The sequence below is a fragment of the Pteronotus mesoamericanus genome, unplaced genomic scaffold, assembly GCF_021234165.1.
Source record: "Pteronotus mesoamericanus isolate MK-2021 breed Mesoamerican mustached bat unplaced genomic scaffold, CSHL_Meso_final scaffold_36, whole genome shotgun sequence".
Taxonomy (NCBI): domain Eukaryota; kingdom Metazoa; phylum Chordata; class Mammalia; order Chiroptera; family Mormoopidae; genus Pteronotus; species Pteronotus mesoamericanus.
The window spans coordinates 28,123,265-28,144,543 of NW_026555313.1; the positions used below are offsets into that span (position 1 = coordinate 28,123,265).

General features: G+C 41.6%; 1 protein-coding gene across 3 annotated transcripts in view; it reads right to left on the reverse strand.

Moving 5' to 3' along the window:
- CCNY (cyclin Y) overlaps positions 1-21,279 on the reverse strand; it is a 341,523-nt gene that overhangs the window by 78,574 nt on the left and 241,670 nt on the right. For all 3 annotated transcript variants that reach the window (XM_054592502.1, XM_054592503.1, XM_054592504.1), the window contains exon 3: positions 4,291-4,325. In XM_054592502.1, the coding sequence (XP_054448477.1) occupies positions 4,291-4,325 (35 nt within the window). The remainder of the gene's footprint in view (positions 1-4,290; positions 4,326-21,279) is intronic.

Consider the following 21,279-nt stretch of genomic DNA (forward strand, 5'->3'; position numbering starts at 1 on the left):
GGAGTAAAAATAGCCTCTTCAATAAATGGTTCTGGGAGAGCTGGACAGCTACATGCAAAAAATTGAAATTTGATCATCAGCTGACACCATACACAAAAATAAACTCAAGATGGATAAAAGACTTAAATACAAGTCACAACACCATAAAAGTCCTAGAGGAGAACACAGGCAGGAAACTCTCAGATTTTCCATGCAGCAATATTTGCACCGATATGTCCCCTAAAGTAAGGGACATAAAAGAAATAATAAATAAATGGGACTTCATAACAATAAGAAGCTTCTGCAAGGCTAAAGAAAACATCAGCAAAATAAAAAGGGAACCAACCGTATGGGAAAATATATTTGCCAATGATACTTTGGACAAGGGTTTGATCTCCAAAATACATAAAGAACTCACATGACTCCACTCCAGGAAGACAAATAATCCAATTAAAAAATGGGCGAAGGACCTGAACAGACACTTCTCCAAGGAAGAGATTCAGAGGGCCCAGAGACATATGAAAGGATGCTCAGCATCACTAGCCAGCAGAGAAATGCAAATTAAAACCACAATGAGATACCACTTCACACTGGTCAGAGTGGCCATAAGCAGATCAATAAACCAGTGTTGGCGAGGTTGTTGAGAAAAGGGAACCTTAGTACACTGTTGGTGGGAATGCAGACTGGTGCAGCCACTATAGAAAACAGTTTGGAATTTCCTCAAAAAGTTAAAAATGGAACTGCCTTTTTACCCAGCAATTCCACTGCTGGGATTATATCTTAAGAATCCCAAAACACCAATTCAAATGAACCTATGCACCCCAATGTTCATAGCAGCACAATTTACAACAGCCAAGTGCTGGAAGCAACCTAAGTGCCCATCAGCAAATAAGTGGATCAAAAAGCTATGGTACATTTGCACAATGGAATACTATGTAGCAGAAGGAAAGAAAGAAAACTACCTTTTGCAAGAGCATGGATGGAACTGGAGAGCATTATGCTACGCGAAGTAAGCCAGTGTGTGAGAGAAATACCGTATGATCTCATCTATAAGTGGAAACTAATCAACTAAACAAACAAGCACGAAAATATAACCACCAACACTGAAAAACAAACCAACAGTAAGGAGAGTGGGGGAGGGAGGTGAATAACAGGGCAAAGAAGGGGAAGGGTCAAGTCAGGGAACATGTATAAAGGACCCATGGGCAAAGCCAAAGTGGGGAACAGTTGAGGGTAGAAGGTGGGGGTGGGTTGCGCAGGGAAGAGTGGTAGTGGGAAAGTGGCAACAAATATATTTGAATAATAAAAAAAAAATTTAAACATGCATTTAAAGAGTCAAAGATAAAGGAACTCCTCTGGTGCAAGCAGTGAACCCAGCCTTCTCCTATTTCACCTTTATGAATTTTCTATAATTCCAAAACTATGGAGTAAAAATACTTCCAGCTCTTAAGAAACAGCACTTTTCAGAGCCCCATTCACCTTAATTAAGGAGTCTACCTTAAGGCAAATCATATTATCCTTAAAAGACACATATGGGAAAATATTTTTAGAAGTACTCCTTAAAATGCACAGTGAACTAAACACGAAGTAGGAGTTGGGAGACCTAGCTTCTTGGTATGACTTATACCTCTCCCAATATGACTGTGGACAAGTCACTTGGAGTTTCATTGCCATCTGTCGAATAGGTTTTGTTTCTGTTTTTATTTAATTGTCAACTCTCAAGAAGAAAACTGACAATTCACATGTGGGAAAATACATATTTCTTAAATAACTCATGGGAAAATGCTAATTCTGTAATCAATTAATAATAGCAATACGAAAACCAGGCTCATAGATACAGAGAGCAAACTGATGATCATCAGATGTAAGGGGTATGGGCTGGGGGAAACGGTGAGAAATAAACTGTTTCTGTTTATTTTATGTTAAAAATTTGAATAAAAGTTTTTAAAATGCAATTTAAACCAAACTTCAGAAACTATGAACATCTGCTTAAAGAATTTCTTTAAAGACTAGCAATCCTCAAGAAATAAGAATAAAATCAGATTCACTCATTCAATGTAAAATAAAAAGACAAAATCTTCTACAGATGTAACTAGACACTTAAAGGAACTCATGACCCACACAGGCTTATCTGTGTCAACATTTTTGAGTGTATAGCATTACCATTTCTCTTTTGCATTCTAAAAAAAAAAAAGAAAGAAAAAAAAACAGTGAGAGAGAACATAAAACATCTCCCCCATGTCGACATCCTTTGTGTCAAGCAAAATGAGTGGTATGAGAACCACAGTATCAAGGTTCTTAGTGAGAGTGAAATCCTGATTCGTTAATCTTACTGGATTTTTAAGATCTTACAGAGATTAAGACCTTACTCAGGCTTCTCTCACATCTTCTAAGTGAGGCAGGAGATAGTTAGGAAGGAGGAAACTCGAGAGGTGCCCCAATGCTAAGATAAAGATATTGGACAAAGGGTAGAGACTCTGTTCTAAGACTGGTAGTTCCTGCTTTCTGGAAAAGCACTGAATCCTAGTGAATCAGGAATGCACCTGTGCAGAAGATGCTACCTGACTCCTGCTTCATTATAATAGCAGTATAATAAATTAGCATTGTGGGACCCCCTTCCCAGTAGCCAATCAAGGAAATCATGGGAGACCCACCCTAAAAGAATGAAAGCCCTCTAGCCCCTGTAGTCTGGACTGTTATGCTCTACTCTGCTCAGAGTTGGCCTGCTCCCCTGTTCTCTGTGGCTTAATAAATCTGCTTACTCTCACTTTCTGCTATAAACTCTGTGTGTTCGGTTCAATTTTTTGTCTGCGATCACCAAGAACCTGGTTACCTGTGCCCACTTGTGACATAAGCATGCTGTATTGGTGCCTACATAGCGGTTGCTCAATAAATTCAGGTCTATTAAAAGTTAACCTCCCAAAGAGGCAAAAGCAAGGTTTAGAATTTTTTAAACTTCAGTTCCTGGATCAAGCTCACTATACTCCTTGACTTCTCTGGCTTACGAAGTGGAGAGTATAAATAGAAAATACACCAATTTGCAAGAGATATGCTCCCATTCCTTTTCAACCTAGAAGGCAGCAGTCCACCTAGACTGCATTACTAAAGAGGAGCATAAACCCTCCCAGGCAATGCTCCCACATGGAGTTGGACAGAGTACACTCTACCCCGAGAATCCCAGTCTTCATTAATTATGAAAAAAACTATATCCATACTCAAAATACCAGAAAAGCTTCTGTCATTTCTGATACAGAATTTAGAAAATTAAATAGAATTTATCTAAATTCTAATGGACAATAACATCAACATATTTACATGGTGCTATAATTAGTTTGCATAACCCCACTGTATGAATTTCTTTACAGTGGCATTTTGTCCACATTTTCAAAGGGCAACGAAGATAGTATTACAGTTTTAAGTCTTTCTAACACACAGATTCAGTACCAAGTACTTGAAGATTTATAAATACTTAAATGCAGACAGTCTAGAAATTCTGAGAAAAAGCCTTAAAAGGTCAAATATTCTTGTTTTCAATATGAGAATTGATAGCATACTTATTTTGATAATTTACCTCCTTCATCATTCCATACCTATGGAGACAGTTTTTTCCTAAAGAAAGGGTCATATATTTAGAGGTAACTTGCCTGGACTCCACACTTTGCAGGGTTGCAAGTTGGGGCACCACGGGGGTGGAGGGTAGGGGAAGGAGCACAGACAGAGCCAGCTGCATGCACTGCTTAAGGAAGAAGCGTAAATGATCTCAATGGATGCATTTTGCTGGGCAAGAAGGGGAGGCAAACACTGCTCAAATAGCCAAAAGTGTTGTCAAGTTTATCCTGCTCTGAGTACCAAAAGAACATGCCGACTCTATTGGATCTATAAACAACAGTAAGGGAAAGGAAAGTATACAGGGCAGATAGCTTCATAGAAAACAATTTTGTGTTTATTCCAGTGAAACAGAGTTAGAGAAAAAGAGTAATTTGGGGTAGGGTAGAAGAAGGAAGGGATCACAAATGTAAAACAAGTGGCTTTCACTTGGACCTGTGCAATGTTTGCTACGTTATTGTTCACACACATCTTCCCACGAACAACTCCAGCCTGGGGCTTCTGGAAAAACAGTTGGGACAACTACAGCCATGGATAAAAACAGCCATGCTTGTCCAGTTACAAACCATAACATCACTGTCACATTCTTCCCATTCTCCCAACTTGTCGACAAACATGAGCCATGTTCACCCATCCCAGACAGTTATTTAAGCTCTCTTCACTGCACAGTCATTACGAAGAATACAGGTGTACAGCTTCACTTACATGATTAATGAAGAGACTCTTGCGTTTTTCTCTCACTGTGAAAACAAAAGATGCAACAGAAATGTTACACGCCTGCATACCAACCTCTTACAGGTTATCGAGGACTAGGCCTCTGTGTCGTGATCCCATCCTTCCACCAACCAACATACCCAATTGCTCCGTTACCAAATATAAGAATATGTAACCTGCACAATGCAGATATGAATCTGATTAACAGAGCAAGATATGTACCCACTTATTTAAACGATGACATGCTAACAATGTAAATGTAGCTATAATTAACAAAGTGTAATACCTTTACAATAACTAAATAAAATATTAATTAGTAATTATCATAAAACTTGTATGCATCCATTAATTTAAAATAACAAATAAGAGGACTATTGATTTCTAAACAAAGCAGACCCACAAAAGTCCATACTATAGGGTGAAAGGTAAATAACAATGTCCATCACAGCATTAAGATATAGGGTAAAATATGCCAGAAAGCGTTATCAGCATGGAAACCAATTCCTCCCCCTCCATGCTCGGTGCTCGGTAATAAAGCTGGGCTTCTGTCTAGGAGGTCTCCTGGAGCCTCAAGCTGAAAAAAATCACAATACAAAATACTGTCCTATCTCAGAGATGGAGATCTTAGCATTTGTCAAAAAATGGATCCTCACTCCAAGATGTACAAGGTTGATAAGGAACTCTTAAAGAGCTTTTTCATGATCTAATATCATTGAACTTTGCATTTTCTTTCCTGAAGACCAAGTTTTGAAGTACATATTAATCAATTAACGCATTTACTGAGTAGGTAACTGTAGAAGGTAGAAAAGAATAGGTTTCCTTCAAAGAGGTGACATCCTGAGACCCTGGGAACCAATAATGCCACCTTGGGGTATCCTAAATCATTAGGTACAAATCCAGCTTATCCTCTGAGGAGTCCTGCCTTGCCCCCACCCCCACAGTCCACCTCCCAAATGTAAACTTGTAACAGGGTGCAGCTAGGCCCCCTCAAGGGGACTTGCAATGGGGTCCAGAAATTGGGGTGTCCAAGAAAAATATAGGATATTTTCACCCCCCTCCAAGGCAGGCTGCCATGGGGGGCAGGAGATGGGGAGCAGGGCCTTAGAGAGTCATTCTGCTTGTCAATTTCAGCAGGACACCTTCATATACCTTATATGCAAGGATGATTATTTTGCATATCAACAAGGATAATTACAGGAAGGTTTGCATGACTTTAACCCAGGATGTAACTGTGAGGCAGCTCCCCTGGTTGCAGCATCTACCGAAGGGGTTGGAGATGGGGTTGCTTGGGAGGATTCCCGCCAGGGTTGGGAACTAGGCACAGCAGCTATGCTAGAGGCTTTTGACCACATGGTTTTGGGAGCTGAGTAGGGGCTCCCTTGACCACATGGCTTAGGAAGCAGGAAAGCAAGATGTAGCAGCCATGCAGGCGCCCCCCTGCCCCTCACTGTTACAGCATGTGTACACAAGAGCTCAGAGACGGTTTGCTGCACACTGCAAGGGAACAATGCGAGGAACATGCGGGAAGGAAAGGAGAGAAAGGACTCTTGCTAGTGGGCCATGAGAAGGTGCCATGTGGATTTGAATTAAGAACTGGAGTTCATGTCAACACAGCAGATGGTGCTCAGAACAGCGAGAGGCCTGCCTAGCTGAGCTCCGGACTTCTGTTCTTTTTCTCCTGAAGGATGGTACCCCTGACTGGCCTGACTGGGCAAAGTGGGGGAAGGCAGGACTGTGTATGTTGGTGGGTGTTTTAAAGAGATTTTGAGATTTAAGGGCGACATTTAGCCATTAATCAAAGCCTATATACCTTCTGAATAAATAGTTCCTTTCCTTTTCATCAAACTCTGCCACTTAGAGCCATAATTTCAAGGGCAACAGGCAAACAAACCTAGAACAGAAGGATGCCAAGGAAAGGTAGGGGCGTTGTTTTGGTAATAGTATCTGGGTCACCCTCTACAACGAGTCCACATTTGGTAACAGACTCAATAGTTTCAAGCCCTCTAGATGATCTGAGGAACTTGGGAATTGTTTTTCTAGCTCACATTCTGCTCAATTTCCTTAAAAGTCCTATACTCTCTGAAACAACTCTGTCCCTCCTCCTACCTCAAAGATCCTCTGGAGTACAAAAGCAAGAACCAGCCTGAGGGTACTTTTGGGAGAAGGTGCCCATAGGCCATCAGCTAGATCCATCCACAGGCCATTGGAATGCACCAACCACAGAGAGAGTGTGGCCACACCTGGCCACCTGGCCACACCTGAGGCCAGACCAGCACACAGAAAGCTCTCTGGAGTGCAAAGACAATGGCTGCGGACTATGTGTGCTGAGACAGTGTGGAGGCTGCATGATCACTTTTGACCTAACTCAAAATAAACATCCACAGGTGAACCATAACTAAAGAAATATGAGGAGCTGGCAAGAAGCACTGGGTTTTTACTTCCTGGCACTATACACTTTATGTGCATGTGTATCTATGCATATGCACATCTTCCTTAAATTATTTCAATACTAAATTATTGTGCATCTAGTCAGGTTGCTCGACCACTTAGAAGTAAGATGGCACTTCTATGGTGACTTCCCACTGGCTGAAGGGATCTGAGAACACTTTGTACACAGGCAGCAGACACAAAATCCTATAAGCAACACTTAGCCCTTCCGAGGGTACCCAACAATAGGTTTGTGCAGAGGCTTTGTGTCTCCCAATTACAGGAATGGCCTCCAAGGTCACCTTGTCACCCACCTCCAACAGATAAAAGATATTCATCCATGCCTCAAGAAATATTAGAGCTTCTTACATGGGTACTACTAAAAAGATTACAAATTATTAAAAAAAATAAGAGGATTGAAATATATAATTATCAATGTTTTGACTCAAAATTTTAACGAGAGCTTTAAAACAAAAAAAAACACAATACACAAATGAGTACAGAATATTGTAAAAGTGCTTGTTATTGTACATCTCCTACAAGGATAAATCTCAGGGAAGAAGCAGACCATGTCCATGAATCCCAACTGGTTCCAATTAGAATAGTAGAAAACAGGAGTTCACTAAGACTAATACACAACACATAAGGACAAGGTATGTGAATCCATTATAGAATACCTTAGGCACTCTTGTTTTTGTACAAATGAACAGCTGCACACTCCTTTATTTTCCGCAGGGCAACCTAACCTGCTGAATGTTACCTGAAATCTGGTACTACCTTCCTGTTATATTTTGCAATGCTGCACCTAAGAGGACCTTTGAGAAAATCGAACCTACACAATACCTGAAAGACTTTTTCCATACCTGTCCCTATGATAGACTTCTTTCTGGAATGTCTCCTGAGTCCAAAAACCAACTGCCTGCCCCCACACATAAAAAAGCCTATCATTTGCAGACGGTTATGTTCATAAGCTATAATGTATAGGGCAATCTTTAAAATGAAATTAATCTTCTCTTAAAGTATGTCAATTTGCATATTAAACAACCACACATAATCAGTTTCAACATCTGTTGAGGCCTATGAGGCAAGTGACAGGTACTATTTTCCCACGAACTTCAAGTTTTTATACTTATTTTCTGTACAGGGCTGCTCTGAGATTCTCTACTACTTTACCTCCTTCCTTCACAGAAGTAGCTGCTGGGGCTAGTGAAACACTTGGAGGGGTCAGAGCCAGAAAACTGAAGTTGAAGGGGGGACCCAAAGCAGTGCAAGAGTGAAGCTGGACTAATAGAAGCAAAGATCAAACCCCCAATTTTTATACTAAACAATCCAAAGGTAGTTCTCATATACTCAGCCAAGCAGGATGTAACAACTCTGATTTTCCACTCTGGGCCCTAGAGACTTAACAGGGTAAGAGAGGAATTTTTTCAACTAAAACTTTGCTGAAAATATCGGAGGTTTTCTTCTTACATTATTATGTACTCCATCACCATAACATTAAAACCTGGTGTTGCTGGTAGTGTTTTCACTAGTAGGCAGCTATGCAAAGATTAGGAAGTGGGACTTCAAGGAGAAAAGCTGTGTGGACCTTAACCCTATCATCCTATTTGCTCAAGTAGATGTATCTATTAATTGTGTTATAAGACTAGTAACTGAAGTAATGGATGAGCTCTTACCACGTTCTGTAGACAAAGGATTTGAGTAACACAAAGATAAGCAATAGTATTCATTCTAGTAAACATCTATAACTTACAGTGTAATGCGTGTGGAAAGAGGTTCAGAATGGGGTGTCCCCAGGAATACAGGAAAAAAAAACACCCAAAAATAAAAACTCCACTAACATGGCTTGGGGGATGGGAGAAGCTGAGCAAGGTAACTGAGAGTTATTTTCCATAACTATGGCAACTTGGCCAGTTTCATAGTTATTTTAAAAAGCTGTGTTGCAAGGGATATGGGCATGACTTTAACAGGAGATGCAGCAGGGAGGGCTCTGCATCACAGGGCCACATACCCTCCCTGTCTAACTGTCTAACAATAGCTGCTGGAGAAAGGCAGAGGGTACCAGAGGACTGCCATAAGTTACTGAGTGTGGAAGAAGTAGGAAATGGGGTTACAAGGAAGTTCTGGGCCAGGATTTAAGCTAGGCACGGCAGCCACTCACCCTCTTGGCTAGGCAGGCTGAAAGGGTGCAGAAGGACCGCCACTAGTCCCCCATGAAGTGCCACCCAGTTTTGCTAAAAGCTGAAGAACATGGCAATGTGGCTAATGACGCTGGGAAATTGAGGGGACCTGTCCAGCCAACCACAGACTAAGGAGATGCCTAAAATGCCATACTAAGACCAGGGGAATGCTGAACTGTGAATTTCTGTTTTGTTTTGTTTTGTTTTGTTTTGTTTTGTTTTGTTTCCTCCTGAGAGATGGCACTTTTTGATGGGGGAACTCAAGACTGGGAAAATTTCAAGATAATAGTTTGATAAGCCTAAGTAGTAAATGCATGTGAAAAAGCTGTTTCAGGAACTGCACATATGGCCCACTCTGACCCCAGGAAATTACAGTGATTTATCTTTGTGCTCCACAAGAGACAGACAACCACCTGGGGCACAGCTAGAGACACCTGTGCCATTGTGTTCCAGGGAGAGACAGACCATTGACTAGGGCAAGAATGCTGCAGGTCTTTTGGTTTTTGTTTTAAATCTAATTTTCCCTGAATTCCAAACCCCTCACCATACTTTGTTCTCTGTTATAAAAGCCTGGCTTGAAAGGAAATGCAGGATTGGTCTGTTAGGGTACAAACCCTCCATCATCTCAGATCCCTGCCATCTGAATAAAGCACACAAAGATTCAATCCCTGTCTCTGCCTATTGGGTCTGGTAGGTGACAGGCAGCCCAAATGCTGGCTTTTCCAGTTTTACTTTGACTGGGATAACCTAATGTGATAAAAAGAAAGACAGGAGTATGTGTGTGTTCGTGGGTGTTTTAAAGGGAGTGGGACTTAATGGCAGAATTCTGCCATAAATCTAAATCTGTATAACTTAAACAAACCATTCCTTTCCTTTTTACCAAACTCTGGCATTGGGAGTCTTGACGACAGACAATCAGGCCCACACATCTGTTTCAGAATTGCATAATGGCTGGCCTTCTGTTAAATTAGCATTGGGAAATAAATAAAGAATAATGAGAGGCACATATTAGACACTATTTATATGTGTTCTTAGAATTTGCAGTAGATTATGGAACTTGAAATGTGTAAACCAAAGCAGTTGAAGGTTTAAGTCCTAGGTAATTCTGACATGTTGAGACAGGACAGTAACAGTTAGGAAAACTCCTTGGCAAGTGGAATAGGAAACTGGGACAGCTGAATTCAATGGCCGAGCAACTTACAGCCAGATGCAGATGGTAGCCAGGACAAAGGCCCCCAGTGCTTGGCAGGAGGCAAAACTGGCAAAACAAGGACCTGGCCCCCAGGGTAATATTTCCTCCTTGGAGATAACATCTAGGCCTCAGTTGCATTTCAGCTCCAGGCCCCAAAAAGCAGCAAAACCAGGTGGGTAATACCAGAACCAACTGCAATGACTAAAGACCTCCTGCCCTGTCACTGACCAATCAGTGGAGATCATGACTCTGAAAGGGCCCACCTGGAAAACTGATGAATAGTCTGCTGATACCCTCTCCTGAGAACTCCCCTAAGATTCCCCCCTGCAAGAAAGAGATAAAAGCCTCAGGACAAAGGACCCAGTGTCATTCCCTTCTTCCCACATTTATTTCTTCACAAACACTTGTCTCTTGAACTCTAAAGCATGGGCAGCTGGCAGCTTGTCCCAGGCTAATCCCCTGAACCTGTCCTCAAAGCCCCCCTTCTCTTTGATTTCTCAATGAGCCAAGGCAACTCAGCCTAGACTCTCTTGTTGCACCTTCTATGCTAGGCCTTTCCTTGTTTCACTGTCCCCAGCTGTAATAAATGTATCCTCATAATCACCTGAACTCGCGTTGTGATATCTTTCCTACATGAAGTCAAGAACCCACACGCTACAGCTGGCCCTAGGCAGACCCACTCAGGGACAGGCCCCTGTCTGGTAACAATGTGACTATTTTAGTCACATAAAAATTTAATTTTCTTGCTTTGGAAAGAGACAGGCAATAGGAATAAGAAAAGGGACACTCTTATAATCCAAGAATGAATTTTAAAGTGGTGCTTCATTTACTCATTTAACCTTCATGCTTTGATTCATGCTACGAGACTGGCACAAATAAACACTGAATGAGTCATTTCAGAATAAATTTCAGACGGAAAGCTTTGGTAGAAAGGCAGCTATACTGTATATCGCTTGGTATATCTCATTTCTCTGAAACTTCTGACTTTCTTTATGCTTTTATTGGCTTTTTCTTGTCAGCTTCTATTCTCCATGGTTGAATCATTATATCCGTTAAACAGAAAACCAAAATTCATGAAAAAAAAATAAAAGTCTAGATTAATTTTGAAATAATAGACACTCCAGGAAACAGTAAAGTTTCCTAATATCCTTGTTCATCCTATGTGACCGTGGCCATAATGACCTGGATCCAGGTGGGTATTCATTACTAGCTCAACTACTTGTCGTTCCTGGGAATCTGAAGATCCTGGTTCACCACTGCTAGAACCTTACCTGAAAGGATGGGATGGGATGTGCCCCTTCTGCCATGTAGAAAAGAGTTAACATATCAGGTGTGCTTGCAAAGCCAGTGTCTGGGAACACAGACTTGGGGAGGGTCCCAACCATTCCCTAACTAATTAAGAGTGGCTGACTATGCCCGAACTGTACAAATGATATGGTCAGTGCCGAACACCTGCCTTCCTCCCAGGAGTCTGGAACTTTGCTATGTACCAGGCAGTGGCTGCCTTCCTAACCAGTTCTCAATAAAAATCCTGGGCACTGAGTCTCTACAGAGCCTCCCTGGCTAGCAATATGCCAAGAGTCATTGCTGAAGAGCGCCTGGTGCATCCTGTGTGACTCTACCTGAAAGGGACTTCTGGAAGCCTGTATCAGGTTTCCCCTGGATGTCATCCATGCCCCCTTTCCTGGTACTGTTTCTGCTTCTCATACTTTCTTTGTATTAAGTCACAGCCATGAAAATATGACTGTTAGGAGTGCTATGATTCTCTTACTGGATCACCGAGACTGGAGGTACACAGCTGGCATGCGGAAAAGAATGGAAGGCAGAGAAAGACAGGGAGAAGGTCAGTACTTCCTTAGTTCCTAGAGGCTTTTATTTCCTAGTTCAATGACTCATAAGGTTTCTGAGATACCCTTACAATGATTCCTCTTCCCTTCACTTAGCTGCAGCAGGACTAAAATATTACCATGGGGAGAAAAGTAGAATCTTTTATCCTAGTATCACCAAAAAATACAAATAAAATTACCGAATTCTAAATGTTTTCAAAATAAATTTGAAACCACAAAGGCCATTAATCAGCTCTGAAATACAAAGTACTTTGGCCATTTTGTTTTATGTAATGATATAAGCAATATGCCAACTCATTTATGATATTGGCTTTAATCATTTTTAAACTTGAGTACTTTTGGTTAGCAATTCTCAGCATTGCTACATAATTGAGAACTCTAATGGTCACATTTTGCTTTGTTGGGAAAAGACACAATAAATTGATGTGGATCATAAATCTTACTTTCCTAAGAGAGTTATAGCTGCCTCCTTTAATCCTCTCTATGATGGTTTCTTAAGAGAATTTTTACTTAGCTCATGCAACAGTCCATAGTGACTTAAACAGAAAATGTACTAGAGCAGCAGTCCCCAGCCTGTTTGGCACTAGGAACTGGTTTTTACATGGACGTTGCAGGGTGGGGCGTGGGGGTGGACAGGCGGCGGAGCTCAGGCATGCTTCCCTCACAGCCTGGTTCCTACCTGGCCACAGACTGGTACTGGTCAGCAGCCCAAGGGTTAGGGACCCTTGTACTAGATGCTCTAAAAGTAAGACATCAAAAACCAGCAAAAAAGCTACTGCCTGCATTAAAAGTCTTCTCCATCTAATAAGGGGAATGGCTGCGTTTGCAATGAGGGATAAACGAACTTCATTTAGGTTGCTTGGGACACTCCTGTTGGAAATTGTCCCACCTGGTTTCAGGGACTGCAGCTTCGCCAACAGGCAAGAGGGCCCCAAGGCTGGAGCTGAGCAAGGAGGCCTTGAGAAATTAGGCCACTGAGGAGAGAAAACCTGTCCCCCTGGCAGAAGTGCAGCCCCTGCCTCCCTCACATCACACTGCTTAGCCCGGGAGAATGGCTGGTTAGTCACTGACAGGTAAGACCCCTTGATGGCAAAGGCAACCTAACACAGGCACAGTTGCCTAGGGGCCATCAGGGAAGGACTTGGGGGACATGGAAAAGGGGCAAAATACCCTCACCCCTCAGCTCTGCCATGGCTGGAGTCCTCATTCTATCTGAAAGAAGTCTCCTTATCTCTTGGCTCCTCTGCTTGCTGGCTGACCAGGTCCGTGAAACAATATGGCAGGTACAGCCCTAAACTGGATCAGGCAGGCCTGGAAAAGGGATGCATTCAATCCTATGAAACTTACTTTGCTAAGAATGCCCTCAAGTTAATGAGTACTGATGTTTGGGGTCGAGCATAGAATGTGATCAATTTCCCAGATTTCAGGGCCAAATGGGCACCACCCTGTCTACCAGACTCTGACCTGAGTCAAATCTCTGTGTTCCTTCAATTGTTATCTATGATCTCTATTTGTTTTCTGTAAACATAGCCTTTTGACATTGATTGATGAGCTTTGCACCCATGCTATATAACCCTGCACATATGGTTCTCAATAAAAGCCACTTCAGGAGGAGGGCCCGGGCATTCTCCACTAGAAGGGGGAGGGAATCTCCACCCCCTTTTCCTGGAAGACTAAGAAGTGTCTGGAATGACTTATTTTATTTTCCTCCATTCGCAATGACCCGGGGGGACTCTGTGTGGGACATGGTACCTCCCTCATCTGGCACCCAATGTGGGGCCCCCGATACACTCCCACTCTCAAAAAGACAACTTTCTGGAAAAAATCTAATGCCTAATTATTCAGGACTTGTTAACAATCTAAATACAATTTCAGCAAACCTCTTTTATAGATAGGCATTAAAAAAATTACCTTGGTTTCCCTGTTCCATTTCTAAGACACGCTTTCCGATGGCAAGTGTCAGCCAACATTAGCCATGGATGCCAGGACTAAAGTGGTCCTAAAATGTGGTCCAACACCCTTCCTTTGAAAATGAGGAAGGAAGCTGCCCAGGCCGACCCAGTCAGGGGGTGATCAGGAGGGGGAGACAGAAGACAGTGTTGCTGAGCTCCTCAGACTCTTTCCTTTGCACCACCCTCTCTCCAAGAGAACTGTCTGTCACTGGTGCCTGGAATCTGCATGAAATGAGTTCTCAGAAACCCAAGTCAGGGAAGAACTCAATCCCTCTGAGCCAATGAAAACTTACACTCCACAGTGAAGACAGCACTTACTGAGAAATAATGCTGCCTTCTAGGTACTATTTTCAGAGCTTTGAGAAATAACACATTCAGTCCTCCTGACAATCTCAGGAGAAGGTACTAACTCTTTTTACAGATGAAAAACCTGTGGTTCGGGAAGACCGTCTGGATCAGATGCACAAGATTACATACATGGCTCCATCAGGTTGATTCCAGAAGGTTGTGTTTTCATTATCACTATCTTCAGAAAATCACTCCAAGGTATTAATTGTGATTGCATGGTGACTGACTCAGATTATCAGTGAAATTCAGCTGCCTCCCCAGATGTCACAGGGCAGCTGACCAAAAACATCCACCATGAAGGTAGGCTACAAACATGAGAGGCTGTGAAAAGTACAGAAAGGGTTAGCCAGTGGGTGCTAAATGATTGGGGATGGAAGGTCTTCATAGTTCAAAAAGGAGAGTAAAATGAGAGCTTATCATTACCACAGAACAAGACTCAGAATACTAACAGTAGAACACAGCTGTTGTAGAGAGGGCATCAAACTCTACCCCAGCTGGAGTGAATTACCCCACTGAGCTTTCACTCCGGGTCACTGCTCACTGAGCAATTTTCTGATGACTGAATCTGAGGAAAGCATAAGTCAGAAGAGAAGATACAGTAAAAGGCATATTAAGAAAAACTGACATTCTGGGGTCTAATTTGATTTCAGCTGATTTTGTAACTGTGCAAACAGTTTTCTCCTCACTGGAAGGCCCAAGAGATCAGACAATGAAGTAGAGTGATGCTTCCAAGAACTGTAGGCCACAAAGCCCCCCACCCAAGGTCTCCCTCACCCATTAAACTTATAGGGACCCTGCACCCACCCCCATCTCATGCATCTTAAAAGATGATGGCAGAGATGGGAATGTAGTTCTGAGAGTAGTATGGTCATGTCAACTTCAGACCTGGGAGGGGAGAGAAATATATTTAGGCCCAAATATACTGCCTGGGCCTAAAAACCCTACATTCTCCTGCCCCCAAATACTGAATGCATGTGTCTCTTTCTAGTAAAGTTAGGTAAGATGGAAGAAAGTGATGTTGCAGCATGAAACAGAAGGCCACCTGGGCAGGTAGACTGTCACAGTGCCAGTGCATGTCTGTCAAGGATGTACCATGACTGCCCTTCATTCTCTCATTACTCTATTCATTCAGTTCCTTTTCAAGGCTCTTGTATGTGCTAGCCTCTGAGTTTGGTATGGAGAATTCAAAATGAGGAAGACACAATCCCTGTCATAAAGCAATATGGAATTTAGTAAATAAATACACCCACTACTCCTTTACTTACAAATCATAAAGCCACCTCCACAACAGAGGAATATACAAATTACATCAAATTTAATGCCAGTGATTTTATGGTATACTTTTGTTCTACTTGTCACTAAGGAAAAAAAAAAACAATGCTGCCAATGAGCTTTGAACAAGCCATCAGCAGTCCCAACTTCAGAGGTGTTACAGTGGGGAAATGTGTCCATGGGACTGTATGAAAAGTGGGGAAGGTGGAGAGTAACCCTGAAGAAGCCAACTTTGGGCAGGCACAACACTTGGGAGAGAGGAGATGAGTCAGCTGCAGTGTCAGGAAGCAGATGGGCCAGACAGGTCAAGACTAGAGGCACATACTGAGAGGTAGAAAAGGACTGGCAGAAAAGCAGAAAAGGGAAGAGGGAGGCAGGCTGCATGTGCCAGTTCCCTTTCCGCTGTGGGTAAGCAGGAATCCACAGAGAAGACAGCTGGAACAGGGAGAAGCCCGACTGGATCTGCTTTTCAGAATGCTCCTTCTCGCAGCCATGTGGAGAGAAAGAGAGAGGAGATGGAGGTAGGAAAGGGCTATGATCATAGATCAAGGGAGGGAGGTTAGCTATGATCATCGTTCTGAAGGAGGGAGAAAGAAAGGAAGAAATACTAGGTATTTAGAAGACAGATGGGATGGAAGACACTGATCACAGGACTCCTGTGTTGCTAGCTGGGGACCTAGACTGACAGAGTTTATCTTTAAGAAAATAGGTGATGGGGAGAGGAGGCAGGTAGGACAGGAAAAATGGTGACTTCTGATTTGGACATGACAATAATGAGGGGTTTGTGGGGTTGCCAGATTGGGTATCTACGAGGCAGAAGGAAATATACATGGGACACACATGTGTATAGTGCAAAAATGGTGGTGATGTACCCTTGCCTAAGATTCTAGGACACAATGGCTCAGAGGAGTCCCAGGTATTAGCACGCAGTGACCCAAGTACCTGCTCTACAGGTAACAAGAACAGACACTGAGTACATACTGTGTGCCCAAGACCACCTTATTGCTTCAGGTCAACAATCCTATGATATGACAAGTATCACTATTTTCAGTTTAAAGGAAATTATAACCGAGGAAACTGCCTGATTTAAGGTCAGTACCAGAGCCTTGAGTGCTCATGTAGAATCAAAAGATGAGTCCCTACAAGCTGGGCTGGCCACAAGCCTGAGGCCACCAGTCAATCCAGAACTCAGGCAGTGACCTTTCACTGACACATCTTGGGCACCTACTCCCCCAGGCTAGAGAAAAAAGATAAGGTAAGACAATACTTGTTTTTGTAATTCTGTCTTGAAATGATCTAGTCAAAGAATCACTCAGGGCTGGACTAGAGCAGTAGTTCTAAAATCAGGTGTTCAAGAAGGTCTTGAAGATGGCTGAAGTATGAGCAGGGGTTCCCTCTCCACCCCCTCCTTCACAAGGACCTTCCTCTCATTTCACAGAAAAAGGTATGCCAACCCACCCTGGACATGCGTCCACCTGGCAGGAAAGACCTCTCCCAGGGCACCAGACAGCGGGACAAGTTAGACACTGGGTGAGCTAGGTGCTTTTATTCCAACGAAGCCTAGAGTCCATGCTGTCCTATGGACAGTCCTTCCAGGAACTTGGAAAGGACTTCTAGACCTGCATTTGCAAGTGTCATACAGTGGGGATGATTAGGACTATGTCTCCATTCCATTAGGCCTATTCCTCCTTTGGTTAGACTCCTTCAAAGACACAGGCTCCAAGGGCGAGGCCCAGGGGACAAAGCAGGGAGCACAGGAACACAGGCTGAGCTGGAGAGCACAGCAGGCTTGTGGCCAGGGACAGACCGTCACATCCATCTGGCCATATTGGTCAGGATCAGAAGAGTAATGGTGGTCACAAGCATGTGTACTAACATGTTACATGAAGTGAAAAACATGAAATTAGACCTTTTCTGACAGAAAATAAGTCTGATCTGACTGGTTTGGCGATGATGCCTAGTTTTGCCAACAAGGTCCTAGGAAGGAGAGTAACATTTTAACAAAAACATACTAAATCAAAATTAAAAATAAGATACTCAGAAAAAAGAATAGCTAAAAACCTTACTTCAGAAAAAATAGCAGAGGTGGGAATCCTTCATTCAACATATATCTGAGTTCCTTCACTGTGTTAGTGACTGCACATGGGATCATGTAAATGCAGGAAAGATATGGCTTCCATAGAGGGGCATGCAGACTGCAAGGGGTCACAGCAATCAGGGAAGGTGCTCTGAAGTGAAGGTGCTCTGAAGTTTAGATTCATTTTCTAAAGGCTCCTGAGTGTATAGGTCAAACTAGGTGCCGCCAAATGAAAAGAATAGCAGATGTAATTAAACATTATTTGTGTGTCTGATAAAGCTGCTTTTGGAGCACTTCCTAGAACCTGAAAAGCGAGAAGCTACTATAACTGCATTAGAAACGCTTTTGCAAAACAAGGATTCCAATTTCTTATTGTCAACAAGATTAAAGGAGACAAGATTGAGTTGTGCCTGGTTTTAGGAATTATTTTAGGTGATAAATCCCTTGGAGGTTTTTTGATATATAAATCAAATGGAATACAAAGAATGTAGTGATATTAGTAGACTGAAATCCCTTCTATTAGCCTCTATTTTTGTATAAACAAGGTTCCCTCAGCACTGTATCTATAAAAACAATGAATCTGATGATAACTCGTGCCTCACTGCAGTGATATGTAATATTCATCCACAAACGCATCCCAGTAAGACATGGTTTTCACTGTACAACAGCAAACAAGACAAGGTGGGAATTGTGACTACCTGTAAGCGCATGGGAGGGGAGAAACTACCACCAAGTAAAACCCAGGTACAGTAAGAGAGCCCACACAAATGGGAAATAGGGAAACCCTAGAGCATCCAGATAAGGAGATCAAAGAGACGGAACCACTGAGTCCAATAGAACTCCTACCACAGAAGTTCGTATCATGAAGACAGACAGGCAAAGCAGAGCACCCTGAGATGCAGAAAAAAACAAAAAGAGTTACCTAAAGTGGGGTGAAAAAGTAAAAACCCCCATTTGAAGGGAACAGAAGACTACCCAGTTAAAGAGCTAAATGAAATGGAGGCAAACAATCTATCAGACATAGAATTAAAAAAAAAATGGTTATAAGGATGCTCAAGGAACTCAGTGACAACTACAAAGAACTAAATGGGAACTACAACAGCATGAAAAAGGAAACAGAAACTATAAATGAGAACCAGGAAGAAATGAAGACTACAATATCTGAAATAAAAAATATACCAAAAGGAATTAAAAGCAGGTTGGATGAAGGAGAGGATGAATTTAGTGAGCTCAAAGACAAGGTAGAAAGAAATACCCAGGCAGAACAACAGCATGAGAAAAGACTCACAAAGTATGAGGATAGCTTAAGGGAACTTCAGGAAAACATGAAACATAACAACATCTGAATCACAGGAATACCAGAAGAAGAAGAAAAGAAGCAAGGGGTAAGAAACCTATTTGAAACAATATTGACAGAAAACTTCCCTAATGTGGAGAAGGAAAAAGCCATGCAAGTTCAGGAAGCACAAAAGGTCCTGATTGAAATGAACCCAAGAGATCTACTCCAAGGCACATCATAATTAAAATGCCAAGTTTGAAAGACAAAGAGGAAATGTTAAAAGCAACAAGAGAGAAACAGATAGTAACATACAAGAGAGCTCTAAGAAGGCTAGCAGCTCACTTGTCAACAGAAATACTACAAGCCAGAAGAGAAACAGTAAGATATCTTCAAAGTAATGAAAAGCAACAGCCTCCAAGAGTACTCTACCAAGTAAGGCTTTCATTTAAAATGGAAGGTGAAATAAGGAGTTTCCCAGACAAAAGAAGGTTAAAAAAAATACACCTCCACAAAACCACCATGGCAAGAGATGCTAAAGGGACTGCTTTAAGAAGATGAAGAAAAAGAGTGAAAGAAAGAGGAAAACAGGTATAAAAGTAAAAATGGCAATGAATAAGTACCTTTCGACAGTAATATTAAATATAATTTAATTAAATTCTACAATAAAAAGACATAGGGTAGCTGAATGGATAAGAAAACATGACCTGGACATATGCTGCCTTCAAGAGACTCACCTCAGAACAAAACACCTACAAAGACTGAAAGTGAAAGGTTGGAAAAAACATTCCAAGCAAATGGACATGAAAAAAAAGCTCTAATAGCAGTATTTATATCAGTCAAAGCAGACTTCAAAACAAAGGCCATAAAATGAGACAAAGAAGGCCATTTCATTATTTTAAAAGGAAAAAGCCATCAGGAAGCTAAAAACATTGTAAACATCTATGCACCCAACACAGGAGCACCCAAATATATAAGGAAAATGTTGGAGCACTTCAAGAAAGATACAGACAGAAACTCACTTATAGGAGGGGATGTAAACACCCCACTGTCAACAACAGACAGATCTTCCAATCAAAGAATCAACAAGGACACTGTGGCACTGAACTCAAGTTAGTTCAAATAGGCTTAACTGATATATACAGAACTTTTCACCCCAAAGAAGCAAAATATACATTCTTTTCAAATGCACATGGAACAGTTTCAAAGACAGACCAGATAACAGGACACAAAGAAAGCCTCAACAAATTCAAGAAAATTGCAATCATATCAAGCATTTTCTTGGATTACAATAACTTGAAACTAGAAACCAACATCAAGGAAAACCTCAAAAACACTCAAACTCAAGGAGACTCAATAGTATGCTATTAAACAATGAATGGGTCAATAATGAGATCAAGGAAGAAATAAAAAGTTTCTGGAAACAAATGAAAATGAACACATGACAACTCCAAACCTATGAAACACAGCAAAGACAGGCCTGACTGGGAAGTTCATAGCAATACAGGCCTACCTAAAAAGACAGAAACTTTTCAAATAAATGACCTAACCCTCCACCTACAAAAACTAGAGGAACAACATCAAACAAAGCCCAGAGCTGAGAAGGAAGGAAGGAAATAGTCAGGACCAGAGCAGATTTAAATGACACAGAAACTAAAAGAACAATCCAATGGATCAATAAATCCAGGAGCTGGTTCTTTGAAAAGATAAACAATATCAACAAGCCTTTAACCAGACTCATCAAGGAAAAAAAAGAGATAACCCAAATAAATAAAATCAGAAATGAAAGAGGTGAAATTACAACTGATACCACAAAAATACAAAGGATCATAAGAAATTACTATGAACAACAATATGCCAAGAAATTTGAAAACCTGGGCAAAATGGACAAATTTCTAGAAACATAGAATCCTCAAAAACCGAGTCAAGAAGAAGCAGAAAGCCTGAACACATTGGTATCAGCTAGTGAAATGGAAGCAGTAATCAAAGAACCCCTGGTACACAAATTCCTGGGCCAGATGTATTCACAGGAGAATTTTACCAACCATTTAGGGAAGCGCTAACCCCAGTCATTGTCAAGCTATTCTAAAAAAATCCAAGAAGAGGGAGACTCCAAAACTCTTTTTTTGAGGCCAGTATTAGGGTACCCTAACTTCAAAGCCAGATAAAGACACGACAAAGAAAGAAAACTACAGGCCAATGTCATTGATCATAGATGCTAAAATCCTCAACAAACTATTAGCAAATTGGATTCAGCAATACATTAAGAAGATCATACATCACGATCAAATGGGATTCATCACAGGGATGCAAGGATGGTACAATATTTGCAAAACAATAAATGTAATACACCACACAAACATTACAAAAGACAAAAAGCACGTGATCAGATCAATAGATGCAGAAAAA